The 15,969-nt window shown below is 31.2% G+C and overlaps 1 protein-coding gene across 2 annotated transcripts; it reads left to right on the plus strand.

Annotated features, from left to right (window-relative positions):
* Positions 1 to 14,027: 14,027 nt before the first annotated feature.
* Positions 14,028 to 15,969, plus strand: LOC114395291 (dirigent protein 24-like). Of its 2 annotated transcripts, none has more exons than XM_028357029.1 (2): positions 14,028 to 14,381; positions 14,881 to 15,969. In XM_028357029.1, the coding sequence occupies exons 1-2, from the start codon at positions 14,118 to 14,120 to the stop codon at positions 15,808 to 15,810; spliced, it is 1,194 nt and encodes a 397-aa protein (XP_028212830.1). In that variant the 5' UTR covers positions 14,028 to 14,117; the 3' UTR covers positions 15,811 to 15,969. The 2 variants fall into 2 exon arrangements, with proteins under 2 accessions (XP_028212830.1, XP_028212831.1); XM_028357030.1 differs by having other exon boundaries at positions 14,029 to 14,381; positions 14,884 to 15,969.

The raw sequence follows: 15,969 nt of genomic DNA on the forward strand, positions 1-15,969 counted from the left end.
ATGGTGGTCTCTCTGTCAGTTGAATAAATATTTAATTTTATTATATTTTATACTCGTATACATGTCTTTCAACATTATTCTAATAAGAGTTTAATGTAGCTATGTTATTTGATAATTTTCTTAAACTTCTAATAACGATGACTATGTGACTAAAATATTTTACTTGCTCGAGATCGTTAATTTGATAATGACAAAATTAACTTTTAATTAACTGGAGATGAAGTAGTTTTGTCATAATTAAATAATTTTAGTAAAATGATTATCGTATAACAATTATACTATATCCTCTAGTAAAAATGAAGTTGTTTTTAATTTTAACAAATTCAAGAAATGTGATAACTTTCTGTCCTTTTTCAAGAAAAAAATAAAATTTCTAATGCCTATTAATTAGTGTGTAATATAATATGGGGGTGGGGGTGGACAAAGAGAAGGGTCCTGCCAGCAAACAGTTTTGGGCCATGTTCCGAGGAGAAAATGACTGCAAAGGGTCTCACCCTTTTTGTTATGTCGCTAAAAGCTCCTTTTTAGCCCTAATGACCTTCTGGTCGGGTTACCCTAATTATTAACGTTTAATTCCTCATAACATTTGATAGCCAAAAATCATAAGAAAAAAAATCATAATTAGACTAATTTTTCTATAGAAATATATCTTGGTTTATCTGGCTATTTTTTTTTTAACTGGAACAACTTTTAGAGATAAATTACTCTATAAAACGGTTTGCATGTAAATGGCTTTGTTGAAATTAATTTCTTGTTCTTCTCTCTTTTGAAAAGATATTCGTTCGTTGTCATCTTCTAGTATATTTTTGCATGTTTATTTTGAGCTTTTTTTGGTTTATATATTCAAGGTGATCCTGATCAATGGACTTCTTCTGAACATTCAACTGCATGCTTTTTGAATAATGCAACTTTTGAAAATGTTGTTGTCAAAAGTTTACTTTTACAGTGACTCTTATTACAAGTTTTCGAAGAAGTGACTCTAAAGGTATAGTTTTTAAAGAGTGGCATGGCAGCAATACCAAACTTAATTAGCCCACATATATTATTATTATTATTAATTAACATTTTAGCTTCATATTGCCCATCCTTTGTGTATAATTAAATATCCTTGACACACAGGCTGCTGGAGACCATATTGTATTAATGAATCTGATCAGTGATCATGCAAAATGGTTAAACAAAATTGTTGTTTAAAGAAAAAGGTATATTGAAATACTAAAATGTTCAAATTAAATAATGAAGCAACAGAGAGATCAAACAAAGTGCAGTTTTTTGGGTATTTTGTTGTTATGTGTGGGGTTGTTTTTTTTTTGTTGCACTGGGAATTGGGGGAGGAGATGGAGAGAAGGAATATAAGTAATTTAAGTGGGAGGGCATGATGACCTACCTGTCAAGAATGGCATAAAATAGAAAGACATATAATTAATAAACAAGGGGCAAAGGACACATTGGACACAAGTCATTAATTCATTATTAAGAGGCAATTATAAAGAAATAAATAGAATAGGACTCTTTCATTTGGGCATGCATGATGATGATGGTGTCTTCACACAACCCGAGAATCGAAACACTGCGACGTGGGCTTTTATTCTAAGACATTCGTTGCAAAAGCCATGTGCCTCCCACCCTCCTTGCATCTATTTGTACGGTCCCTCTCTCTCTCTCTCTCTCTCTCTTAATTTGTGTGATAGTAGTATGTTTTTATAGTATTTTTTGTGTGTTTCTTGGGAAGGGCTAAGGACCAATATGAAGAGGGTCTTCAAAATCAATCTTGCACTATGACAAATTGTAATCATATATACTTTCGTGTGTGTGTATCTATATATATATATATAAGGTAAATATTACCTAGTATTTTAAAGATATTAATTAAAGAATTTAAAATAAACATATTTTATTAAAAGATAAAAAATATATTACTTATGATTTTTTTTATATTTTCCTATATTTTATATAATAAATATATTTTAAAATTTTTAACTAATGTCTTATAAACACAATGTCTTATAGATCCTGATTAACAAGTTGATATGTATAAATTTCAATGTTCAATGCAGTACTTCGGTTAAGTAATGGATGTTTAAAGATGAACAAGGAGTTTGGCTGACCCTTGCTGAAAAGCTGACCCTTTCTTTCCAGCCCATCTAACATGTTCTCTCTCAAGCAGAACAGCTTTATTTCGAAAGAAACCATACGGGTCTTTCAAAGAAGGCTGAGGGGTCAATCAACCAAATTCCCTCACTTAAATTATGTTGGAATTTTTTACAAGTCTTTGGCATGCCGGGCCAATTCCAACTCCTAGATCGTTTGGATAAATTCTTAATACTATACACATACATAAGGATTCCCTAATAAACATTACACATGTTAACTGTCTAAAATAAGTAGTACTTATTTAGCAATTTGTCATACACCCATTAATTAGAAGATTTGGGAAAGTTGCATATATATTTTAATTGCACTCCCTCGGATCGAATTTGAATCTTGCATAATGATTACTTTCGTTTTCTATGTGATGCCTTGTGTGAAATGCTGTAACCTCATTTTTTCTACAAGGAAAAAAGTGTTTGCCAAATGAAGAAAACAAGATATAATGTGTCATGCGCTTATAAAGGCAGCAACCAAAAGAGATGAGAAGCGTGACCTTTGGTGGCAGTGCATGGATTGGAATCAAAGGGACACTTTGTTTTATGATGGCGATATGTTTCTACCCTAAAATTTCACCCTCAAGATACACATGCATGATGTATTGTTTCAGTGGAAATTGATATACATAGACAGTCACAGCGCCCATATTATTAATGTAAATTTTTCAATAGTGCGTTTTTTTTTATAAAAAAAAAACTCAAATCTTACAGTGCGTAATAGTATAGTAGTAGTTTTTATGCAAGTCCTTTAGTATAAAATAAATAGCGTGAGTATCATTTTGATTATAAAAACAAAAAGGAAAGACGAGGATCTCCACTTTACCACAAAAAATTCTTCATAGTAATCATAAGAGTATATTTCATAAGCACAAAATCTTAATATATATCTTTAAGTGTGGACAAACTAAGTTAGACGTATAAGTAGTTAATTTAAAATAATATATAGTTGCGACCAATGAGGAGTTTATTGGTAAAAAAGTTGGCGCTGAAAACAACTCCAGATTAGGAGTTTGTCTTTTTGTGTTTATCTTCTTATGCCTTTTTCATCTTCTTTTTCCCATTTTGTTTCAGAGTATCGTCCATGTGTCACCACTTCGTCCAAAATTAGTGTCTCAAAATAAATCCTTCAACATATATATTGAATTAGCATGAATTTGGAAGTGGCAACTAGAGAGGAACAAACTATGTAATGTTCGAGGAAGAAGAAGAAAAAGAAAATCACTTTAATTTTGGAAAGGAAAGAAAAAAAATTGTACGAATTGAATGTTGTGAGCGTATACGTAATAATCATGCATGGGATGGTGGCATGACTTTTAGTAATTGTAACAGATTCCATGGGCTATGTGATTTTGATTTAGCACGGTACTAAGGGAAGGGGACCAAACAATGATAGCGTTTGCAATGTTCATGTTCCCATTAGAGAAAGTGGGTTAGCTAGCGCTATGGTGTCTTTTTCCCACTTCGAAAATGAGTGGACAATTGAAGAGAGACAAGTTTCACTGTGAATATTTTTTATATTTTAATTTTATACAGAAAAGAATTATTACCTTTAATATCGTCATAATGCCATCATCAATACGACCATCATCACCAATTTCATCCATCCACACATACAAGACAAGAGTGAGGCCCAATTTAACACATACAAGACACTAATTAAATTGCTACTATATATGGCTAGTAAATATTACTATATAGCCTCTTTTTCAACAAAAAAAAATTAACCCATAGTGTATATATACTTAGAGCATTGACTCTTGACTTTTGAGAAAAAGTGTGATAGGGAAGAGGAAGGAGTTGTGTTTTTTTTTTTTTGTGTTTTTGAAATTGTTACCAAAACCAAGAGAGAGGGGGTGACTGTTTAGTAGTGTTGTGTTTGCATGTGCATGTGTTATAATGAGTGGCCATGTCAGTCCATGCATGTGAGAGTGTGGGGGATAACTGTAAGTTGAGGAAACCGAGAGGGAAAAAAGAGAATATTGCATGGCTTATGGGGGTTAAAATTTGTCAGATTCGTGTGCACGGTCCACTTTTGGGCTTTAAGATAGGAGTGCCATGTGATATCGTAATTTATAGGTTAGTACTTTCAATCCACTAACATTTGGTCAACAAATCAACAAATGCTTCAAAAATATTGAATGATATATTTGAAATACTACTATATAACATATTATTACATGCATCTTTTGGAAATCATTTAGTACATGAATACAAACGCCTCGCCTAATAAGAATGTTGTTGAATGGGGTGTGACGACATTTTGTCATGAAGACTCCTAAATATAATGCTTTAATAATAGCCTTTTTCTCCATGTTTTAAAGTCCTTATACTATATGTAGACTACCCGTATGTATTTGAATTTGCAAAACCAAAAGGAAAATACTGTACCTCAATCATGACGAGTAAAAACACACTCCACGTTTTCTTTTTATTATTAACTTTTTTTTTATCAAAATGCAATGATAGTATTGCAAAGATTATTTTACATTATCATCTGATTAATTATATATGTATATATATATGTGTGTGTGAAAATTAATTTTTTATATTGTTATTATTCAAATATACTTTTTGTCTTTCGTATCGTCTAAGGCTTCGTTTAGTTTAGTGGAAATTAAAGTTGAGGAAAAGAAAGTCAATGAAAGAAAAACACAGATATAAAAAAGGTCCATCATTTCTTTTTGGATGAAAGGCTGGAAAGAAGGATGAAAGAAAAGTTTTAGTGTGGACTCACAAGAAAATTTTCCCACCTCTCTTGGTCATCTCTCTTAAAAGGGGAACATGGAGGATATTCTACTCTTTTATTTATTTATCCAAAATACTTCTTATATGATAACAAAAATAATAATAATAAAATAACTATTATATTAATAAAACCAATAATAATATTAATATAAAATTCCTTCCATTAATAACTTTTTTGCGAAATGTATTCTTTGCCAAAATAATAATATTACTACCATCAATAATTTTTTCTTTTCATTTTCTACAACTAAATTAATAAACTTTCTTTATATGTTATCTAACCTTAAAAGTTATTTCATTTTTAACTTTCTTGCTCCCATTTTATTTTCTAAACCAAACAAATTCAATAGTTTGTTTGGTTCTAGTGATACAGGAAAGAATGAAAATGTAAGGATGAAAAAGACAAAAACTCAAATCTCTTCTCTTGTCTAGTTTAATTAAGTGGAAGGATATATAGAAGAATAATAGAAAGACCCACATAACTATTCTTTTTAGGAGTATGAAAATGAATCTAGTTTAATGGGTTGACCCAATAATTAAGCGCCACAAATAGGTTAGATTGGAATGTAACCATTCAGGTTCAAATTTATTTCGGCCTAGTCCAACTTTACTCAAAATTTCATTGACTCAAAGAGGACTATTCCATGATAGGATGGGCTAATTGTGGTGTAAATTTAATTTTAATTATTTAATTTTTTGTAATTATTAAAATGATAAATGATAAACTAAATTTATATTTATTTTTAATTTCTATTTTAAGGTTAATATTTTATGCATATTTAGTTTTTTTAGTTTATTTCTACTATTATACGTTATATTAATCTATTTTATAGTACAAATAACTAGTTATATTTTTATTTTAATTTATAGTGATTAAAAAAAACCATTAACTATTTGTATTGTTTTATTTTAATATTTTTTATATATGAAAAATGATTGACCCATGTGCTGGCTTAACTTGTGGCCTACTAGTGGTTGGACCGGGTTAAGAAAATTTTAATTTAATGTCAAAATTATTTAAGTTAAAAGAATATTGACATGTAATGGGTCAACCTGACATGAGTAGGTTGACCCAAATCGATAATTCTAATTTATCATCTTTAAAAATATATATAAAAAAAAGTAAAAAGTAAAATTTAAAAAAAAAAACATTAAATTAACATTGATTTTTCATTCTTGTTTTTCTTTCTTAGAGATATTTGTCATTTACTATATACAAGTTTTAACTTTCTTTTCTTATCAAACAACTTAAAATATTATCTCACTTTCTATTTATTTATTTTTTACTTTCTTTGATAAATTAAAGAAAGCATAAAGGGTTTACTGTTACAACCCATTAAAGTATAAATTGACTATATACAGATAAAAGGACTTTGCAAGATATTTAATATTTTTATACTTTTTTTCGTTACAAATGCGTCTGACATCAAGTATAAAACAAGAGAAAAAGCTAAAATGAAAGTAAGTTAGTTAAGATAGTAAATTAAGATTTACTATAAGATATTTTGGCATCACATCTGTTTGCTCTTTGGCAATTCAATTTCTTTTATGTAACTTTATAAATAAAAACTGAAATTTAAATGATGATAGATATGACTTTTTAATGTGATGGTTGGAGGTTGGTAAAAATGCCAGGGCTGCATAGTGCATAGTACGACAAACAAACCTCTCAAGTTTGTGCTTCTACTGTAGAGTTACATTAGTTCGGAGTCAAGCCAGGGAAGACTAACTTGGGAATTGAATATAGGCAAATGAAATTCTGGTTCTGCCCACCTGAAACACAATTCAACTGTATAACAAACAGCCACAGACTTTCTTTTATTTCCTTGAAATATCTTTTTTTGGGAAATGTTAATCGGACATAGTATGTGTTACAGTAGTGTTTATTTTGAGTACTTTTTTCTATTACAAATTTAATTACCTGAACAAGATAATTGCTATTTTAAAATTGATTGAGAGCAATAATTATTAAAAAAAATATAGAGAATAGAAAATAAATGTGCAGATATTATGAACCACCATCATGTATATTCTTTCTTTTACTGTGGCTCTCGGGAACACGGAAGTTACAAAAATGATGATTGCTAGTCTAATCATCCTAGACCCAGCTGCATACATACATAGCTTTGAAAGTGAGAAAAATAGATAGATATAGGGCATGTCCTCCACTGCAAGTATGCAAATTACAGACCGTATTGTCATCACCATCACCATGCATGCACATATACAATTTGATTAATGGAGGAGGAAATGACATCGCCTCCTAGTCAGTCATGCAAGTAAAGATTCTTCATCTTTTATGGAAAACCATTATTTCCCTATACAGTGCGCAGCGTAGCTTCTAAGCTCAGCAAATAAAAAGGTGCAAGACACTTATAAATCAATGAAAAGATTTTCTTTTATTAAGGATAGATGTAGGACTACACATCGATATCCAAATACCCTATGCAAGAATATTATTGGAAAGGAACCAGATGATAACAATGGTATGAGTGTGAAATAAAACACAAAAAAACAAATTGTACTGTATATATCCAAAACTAATCCAAACCTAATTATTATAATAACTGAAGTATTTTGAGAAGAAATTGAACAGTCCATTTTATTGAAATGGTTCGGTTAACCAAAATGTTTTTTGGAAGCGGTTTGATCCTTTGAAAAATCAAATTATATATAAGTAATAATCAAATGAATCGATCTGATTCGAACTTTAAAAAAATCAAACTGTTTGGGAAAAAAAATCAAACTTAACCACTTTATAAAAATCAAACTGTTTTTATAAAAAAAAAAATCAAATTTAACCACTTTACAAAATTAACCACTTTATAGAAGTGTTTGATAAGAAAATTAGTGCATGTTTGGATTATCCTCCAAGACAACTCCTAACATATTTTTATCAAAACACCAATGTTACTTATATGTTGAACTTGATTGGAATTTATGCTATTAATCTTTCTACTATAAAGCAAACATATATCCTTATTCTCCCACAATGTGTTAAAACCAAGATTTGAATCTTCATTAGGAACAATGTTTATATTTAGTATTCAGTGTCATACTTCAAACACAATTGTTTTTTAGAAAAAGATATACATAAAAAAGAAATAACTAAATATTAATTGTATGAATTATTATTTAACCTTTTTCTTTTCTTCATTATAATAATTATTGTTATTACTAAGAAAAAGCTGTAACCTATGGTAGTACTGTAATATGAGTACAATATTCTGTGCCATGCTCTTTTCTTTCCATCTGCAGGAACCTATATATACAGTACTAATTTTTCTTTTTTTTGGATGAGAAGTACTAATACAAACACAAACATGGTCACTTTTTTGTAATCCTGTGACAGGGACTAGTCTGTGAAAAGAAAGGTAACTAAGGCTGTGCCTGTTTATATCTAAAAACATAAAAATTTGAGGGAGAAAGAGATGCCTTTTGTAGTTTTAGCATGGTCTTGATCCAATTTTGTATCTGAGCTGGTCATTAGGGTGAAAAGGGGGCCAACTTTCTATAAATTCCTCCTTTCGGCTTAGCACTTTGTATTGCATGTCCCCTTAGAACGCAAGCAAACCCTCTTTCATCACTTCAAGAATATTCTTCAACTTTTATTTTTTTTAATTAATCTTTTGTTGATTATTGTTCTTATTCATTTATGTAATTTGTTAAATATATCTATTTCTCATCTTTCGATGTATAGGGCAGGCGTCCTTTAGGAGGGACCTACACACCTAATTAAATCCACAATGTCTAAATGTCTTAATTGATTAAATTAAATACTATATGTCTAGTGCTCAACCCTTAATTTCTCAGTTTTCCTATATATATATATACGTACACCTCTAATTTTATCCACGAGTTTGCAATTTTTATACAAAATCTCTCCATTTATGATAATCACCGGAACCACACATGGAAGTGGCTTCCAACTTCTGTTTAAATAGGAATTTAATATATAATTGAGAAATATAAAAGTCAAATCAACTTGCTTAGACAAAGTGAATTACTTTAATCATTTGATATAAAGAGAGAGACATACACACAGAGCTAGCACGCATAACAATTTGTATATATAGACGAGCATATGCTGGATTCTGCCACAGAACTCTCTGCTCTAACTAGAATTGTTCTGTATATCCATGACTGCACCGCAGGCCACGCTTGCTGAATTTTATCAAAGCACAAATATATAGGCATTTTCGAATATTGCAGGAGGAATATGCATTAACATATGTAGTAATATTTAATTCACAGTTAAGCAAACAAAAATAACGCCTTGAGCCTTTAATTTGCATGTCATCAAACCCTAAATATTCCCTTCCTCTTTCCTGCTAAATGGTCTTTTTGCTCTTCTTTTTTTCCTTTACAAATACTGACTAACCAGCCGCATAATTTGGACAAGAATAAAATTTAAGTTAAATACAATTCTATAGATCTTGAATGTTTTATTCTGAAGTTTCATTTTGATAATATATATAATATTTTAATGCAAATTTTGTCATGCGTATTATTAAAATAAAATTTTAATTCTAATTAGAGAACAACACATACAATAACTATATATAGAACCTTACGTAAATTGTGTCCTTAGAATTATGGTTAAAAATTAATTTGACAAATGATAAGTAGTGTTATAAAAATATTGATTAATAATTAAAAATGAAAAACTTTTATCAAAACTATTTTTAATATATTTTTACCATAATCACTTAACATGATTTCTAATAATTTTTTCATGAGTTTTTATAGACACTAATTATTAGCACTATGTTTTGTCATAATTGTTTAGTACTCGCCATTATCAGTTTATAACTACCAACCTCAACACCTCGTCATTTCTAAATATTAAAAAAAGTAGTAATTTCATTATAACATTTCCTAAGTTATCTTGCTTGGTTTGTTAACTTAAAACATGGCTTTCTTCCATTTGATAATGACCTGATGAGTGGTGTTTGTAGAGTTGGATATATGAGTAAAATCCATGGAAGGCCCGTTTAGCCTGTGTACGTAGCCCGCATGAACTACAAGTCTTTAAATATGAAATCCACTAGGAATGTTACTTTCTGCATTTCATTATTGCTTTCTGCTGCGTACTATGACATTCCAAAAAGTTCAATCTAAAATGCGGGAAGCAATAGTAAGAATGGAGGGAGTTTTAACTCCCACTTAGATGTTGACCTTTTGGTCTAGTCCACTTAATTTGAAAGGCATTCATTTATTTTTAGCCTAAATATTGAAATACTATAATAAAGAATTCTAAATGTTTACTCTTTGATTATTATTATTACACTGTTCATAACTAGTGAAATACCACATGAATTAGAGCACTCGTGGAAAAATAATTTGTAAAACTTTACTCATTATAATAAAATTATATATATTCATAAACGTTAATATATAGTGAGAAATTCTATAAAAACGTTAATAAAGGGACTCGTCCATCGATTGACCAAGTGCCGTTATTACTGTTAATTTGTTTGCTAAGCGGATATAAATCTTTTAAATATATATAATCATAACAACTAATACATGTTTGAAAATTTATTTTGAATTTAATTGTGCAACCGAAGAAGAAAAAAGAAAAGTGAAGTAATTCCTTAACTCTATATATCTTCATATGAAAGCGATTCCAAGTTGAAATCATGAAATATTGGGCAGAGAGGAGATGAATTGAGACCAAACCGATCGCACCTACTCAGCATGAGCAAGGTCATTCCAACGCGGAAAATAAACCAAATATTAAACGGCATCGCCTTCAAAATTCCCAAAATCAGATAAGAATTATCCACATAGATTTATTTTCTGTTTGGTTTTAATTGGAAGGAAAAGTGCAAGAAAAGGAAAAATAAAAACTTGCAAGATAATATTTTAGACCGTTTAGTATAAGGAGAAAAATACATGTGTAAAATTACTTATAAATTGTCCCAAATGAAAAACAGAGATGTCATATAAATAATAATATTTCTCCTTTATATATTTCTACAGCTTCCATTCACCCTATTGAGAAAGAAATGAAAGAAAAGGAAAATATTAGAATAAGTGATATGATATAATAAAAAGAAAAGATTTGAAAAAAGAACAAAGATGAAGTGTATCAAATAAATGTTTTTTTAAAAGCATCAAATAAATGTTTATAATGGTGTCTATGTATCATTACCTTTTATATTGATGATTTAGAGGTAGATACTTCAATTTTTTTTTTACCCATGTAATTTAGTTAAATGAATATATATACTTGCTTGTGACTCGAATAAATCTTATTTTCAGGACTAGATTGATCCGAATCTTCCCCTATTGTATACACATATGGAAACAGATGACAATAACTGTTGTGATGCATTAAATCAAAGTCAAACTTTATGGAACTATAATTAAATCAATGAAAAATGGGTAAGTCTTTAGTAGAGGCAAGTATCCTCATAATTGGATTTTTTTTTAAATGAGTCGGAATTTTTTTTTATTTTACCCTGGAAATTTGTGATTTGATTAGTTTGATACATATGAATTCTGTCTATGAGCTCCACCTCTGTTGTGCCTAGGTTGATAGCAAAAACCTTAGTAAACTATTCATGTTTTGCTGGTTAGAACAACCTCAGAGTCAGAGGCAAGCCTTGCTTGAAACAGGCTAGGTATTTTTGAAGGTTAGTTTCTAACATTCTGTTCAATACTAAATTTCATATACTAGAAGTTAGGTTTGACTAACCTTTCTGGATTCTATATGGTGAGGATGACCAAGTAACTGTTAAATCAATCAGCAAGCAACTCCATGATGTGGTGTGGCCTCGAGCTTAGATAAGACACTAGAGCTGTATACATGAATATGTTGTATGTTTCTATTGCAGGTAGAGACACCTGAAAATTTGAAGTTTGTGTTCTCAGACAATATCAATTACCTTAGAAATATTGGATAGAAAGTAGAAATAATAAAACAAGGATTTGTTTCTTTGCTGACCCAAATAATGTCTTCGAAGAGGCCAAAGAAGTCTTGTTTGGGAAATATTTTTGGAAGGCCCTTTCAATAATTGTTATTTGATTAATTTCATGTTTGTTCTCTAAGTTCTCTTATACCATTTGAAGCCAGAGAAGATCTCAAGTAAACTTTTGTTTTGCAAACTTTAGCTTCCTTGTCTCAGATAACAGAAACATATCCTTAAATTACTCAAGCAGATTGGCATAATTTACTTGAAGCAGACTAATCAATTCAAGATACAAGTAACTTTTGCCAAGCTTAAAATTAAATTATGTGGGAGCAGAAACAAAGTTAATTTTTGAAACATAAGAGGCTAAGAGGTTTGAAAGTAAGATTTTAATAGTGCATTATCTAACAATCAACAGTATTTCTAATTGAGCAAAGGGTACTTGCATGATAGTACCATAATACAGGTACAACAAAATCAAAAGCCTAAACCCACTCACGAGCTGTTTTCCACTACTGCTACACACTGGAAAAAAATATGTAGTGTTGATTTTTTCCACAAACATCTCTTTCATGCACCAATTGGTGAAATAGGAAAACAATTACTGCACTTTTCAGCTTTGTGTTTTAATAGTTACGTACGTGGAACATTGATGTGCGACTTTGAAAACAGGTTCTATTATAGTTGTATAGCATTTACTTTTTTTGAAAGCGAAAACCAGATCAACAGTAGCAATTGCCTGCTTGGTGCTAAAGAAAAAGAGGGGAATTGCTGGCATAGACATAGATCCCCTATCAAATCAATGGCACCCCACCTAGGGTTAACAAACTACTCAATAAACATTGTTGGTGATAGATAGGGATTACAAAGAAGAGAAATCCATTTGTTGATAATCATCCTTCTCTGTATAAATTAAAATAACTATATCAAACAAGAATGAACGTATTTAACCATTTTTTTTCAACTAGAATTTAATTCTAATCAATGTTATGAAAATCGAACTAGTATCAAGACATTTGTTTAAGGTTAAGTGATTGAATCGGAATTAATAAAATAATAATAATAATAATATTTTTTGGTAAAAAATAATAATAATTAAATAACAAATCAGAGATATAATATCCTAACATAATAACACTAAAAACTAAAAATAACACATAATTTTATAGGTTTTTAACATGATTTTGAGATAATAATTCCAGGTTGGTCTCCATTCTCATAGCCCAAATCAAGCACTCTTAGAAGTTTTTTGCTATGCTCAAATTGAACTAAAATACACTGAATATTATATGTCGATTATATTAAAAACTCCATTCCTAAACCTGACATTATTTTTATTCTAATCCCTACTACATGTTAAAACTTTACATTTTGCTTTCTGCCTGAAAAAATTATTTGACAATATTTTTTCATTTTCATCACTATATCAAAAGATAATTATGTTCTATTTTATTCTTACGAGAAAAAATATATTTTAGTCTCTATATATATTTTGGCACATTTACTTTTGGTCCTTACATGAAAAACAACAACTCCATACCATTATAATTTTGGAGACTAATTTGTAAAACAAAATTCACATAAAAATATAAATATAATTTTTCATATAAAAAATAAATCTAAAAGTTAAGTGTAAGAACAAAAATTTTCATTTAACCTTCAACCTCATTTTCGCTGGTGTTAGTTGAAAAGGAGAATCACCTACTATTGTCCGATTTATAACTATAATCCCTGAGAAAACAAGACTCGTCTTCCATCGTTTTAAGGAAGAACAATTGCACTGGAAAGATCTTTTATCCTATATATTTTGGGACACGCACCTTGCGTTTAATTTTTTTTTATTGTAAATTAAATGCATCTAACTTTTGGTAACTTCATTACGGTCTAATGGTATCTTGGTCATACTAAAGTTGATACGAGAGGCTATCACCCTCTCCAAATATAACTTTTTATATACGTAGCTTTACATGATTATCCAATTGTTTATCACATCATTAAGCAGTGTGAGTGTAATCATGTAGTTCTGTTAGCAACAAATACCAATACTAATTGATGAGGAGTTGTTTTAACCAAAACACCCAGTAACAGACCAATATCCAACCACTCCTTTATAGTTTTTCTTTCCACTTTTTTCGTTGACCAAAAATTCTATCAGCTCCACTTGAAGATTAAACACATACCCTCCAGTTGTACGTGTGTGTATATATATTTATAACACATCCCCAAATCAGGTTCATCAACAACGAAATCTTCCTCTGAAATCATAGTAAAATACCTCCCCACTGAAGTTCAAGTTCTTGTGTGTAAAATGGCCAACATTTTCCTACACAATGGGGGCAACACTTGCAAGGCTACCCTCTATCTCTTATTCATAACCACAACCTTTTTTATCGCAAACTCTGCAAGGATTCTAGATGAAGTGGAATCCCAACCCCAAGCCATAGGCAATCTACCAGCACCTGGAGCTACCAATCCTTCACTCACAACAGCTCCAGTCACCACCACACCACAGATAGATCCTGCCACCACTTTGCCAAGTGGCCAAACATCTGCACCCACCACCATATCACAGGTAGGCCATGAAACACCCATACTTTAATTTGTTTCACGTATATGTATATGTATCCTAATCTGATACACATTAGATACTATATACTCTTGCATACTTTTTCCATACATATATGTGAATTATCCATGCCTTTAAAAATGCTAAGAAAATCTAATACAACTAATCAATTACATATGAGACGTGGAAGCATGTGTGGTATAGAAATATAGAGACATTTTCCATTAATGACCAAAAAATGGACATTGTCCTATTTATGAATGATCTCAAAGAAAGGAATGAGATTGATATACTACTTTTCATAGGAAGGAAGTAATTTAAGATGATGATGATGATAATGATTTATAATTTTTATTTTATTTTCACTAATGTCCTAGAAGTATGTTATTAATTTGGATTTGTAAAATTGAAATTATATATTTATTATATTTTATGAATAGACATGTATGTTACACGTGGTATCCTGTATTGGATTTAATACATGTATCGTATTTGTGCATCATAGCAGGTAGGTCCTGCCACCACTTTGCCAAGTGGCCAAACACCTGCAACCGCCGCCACCATGAACCCTGCTACTACAGAAGACTCTGGAGAGGAAGATGATAACCAAGTAGAGCCACCAGTTCCAGAAACAGAAGCTCCAGCTGCTGTCACTGCACCGGCTGAAGAGGAAACTCCAGCTATCCCTAGTGCAGCTCCAGTGACACCAAACTCTTTGGCAAAAGAGCCATCTTTTTCTTTCTTCATGCATGACATCCTTGGAGGGTCACGTCCATCAGCAAGAGTGGTAGCAGGAATAGTAGCAAACACTGATGTCACTGGCCTACCATTCTCAAAGCTCAACAACAACCTCTTCCCAATCACTGGAGGAATTCCACTGGTAAACCCCAAGCTCAACGGCATCATAACCAACAACAATCTCCCAAACCTTGTAGGCCTCAGTGGTGCACAATCCTCCACTGTGTTCAAGAACAGTGGCACCAGCAACACTGTCACTGGTGGCAACAACCAACCATTTGTCTCAGCAGGTAACCTCCCTGCAGGATTCACCATCCAGAAGCTCATGTTCGGCTCGGTGACGGTGATCGACGACCAGCTAACTGAAGGGCACGAGCTTGATTCTGCTGTGATTGGAAAGGCACAAGGGTTCTACTTGGCAAGTTCATTGGATGGTAGCAGCCAGACCATTTTGTTGACAGTTTTGGTGCATGGTGGTGAGCATGATCAACATCATGATGTGGTGGATGACAGTATCAATTTCTTTGGGATTCATAGGACAGCTTCATCAGAATCTGAGGTAGCAGTGATTGGTGGGACTGGCAAGTATGAGAATGCTAGAGGGTATGCTTCACTTGAGACTCTTCTCAAGGAGGACCAGCACACCACTGATGGGGTGGACACCATCCTGCATTTCAATGTCTACCTCACTGAGTAGAGAGACTAGCTACCTGTCATTGTGATTGATTGCCTTTCATATTTAGAGTTTGAATTTGAATATTTGTGTATGGTTTGTTCAAATTGGTGCTATATGTCTCTGTTAATGCTTCATCAAGTTTGAAACAAAGCTCATTCTGCTTTCTTTTACTCACTTTTA

The sequence above is a fragment of the Glycine soja genome, chromosome 18 (genome assembly GCF_004193775.1).
Source record: "Glycine soja cultivar W05 chromosome 18, ASM419377v2, whole genome shotgun sequence".
NCBI lineage: Eukaryota > Viridiplantae > Streptophyta > Magnoliopsida > Fabales > Fabaceae > Glycine > Glycine soja.

Bases quoted from the DNA above. Each gene is read 5' to 3' on its own strand.
- LOC114395291 (XM_028357029.1), top strand. From the start codon at position 14,118: ATGGCCAACATTTTCCTACACAATGGGGGCAACACTTGCAAGGCTACC. The intron at 14,382-14,880 runs GTAGGCCATGAA...TGTGCATCATAG, and splicing joins CACCCACCACCATATCACAG to CAGGTAGGTCCTGCCACCAC.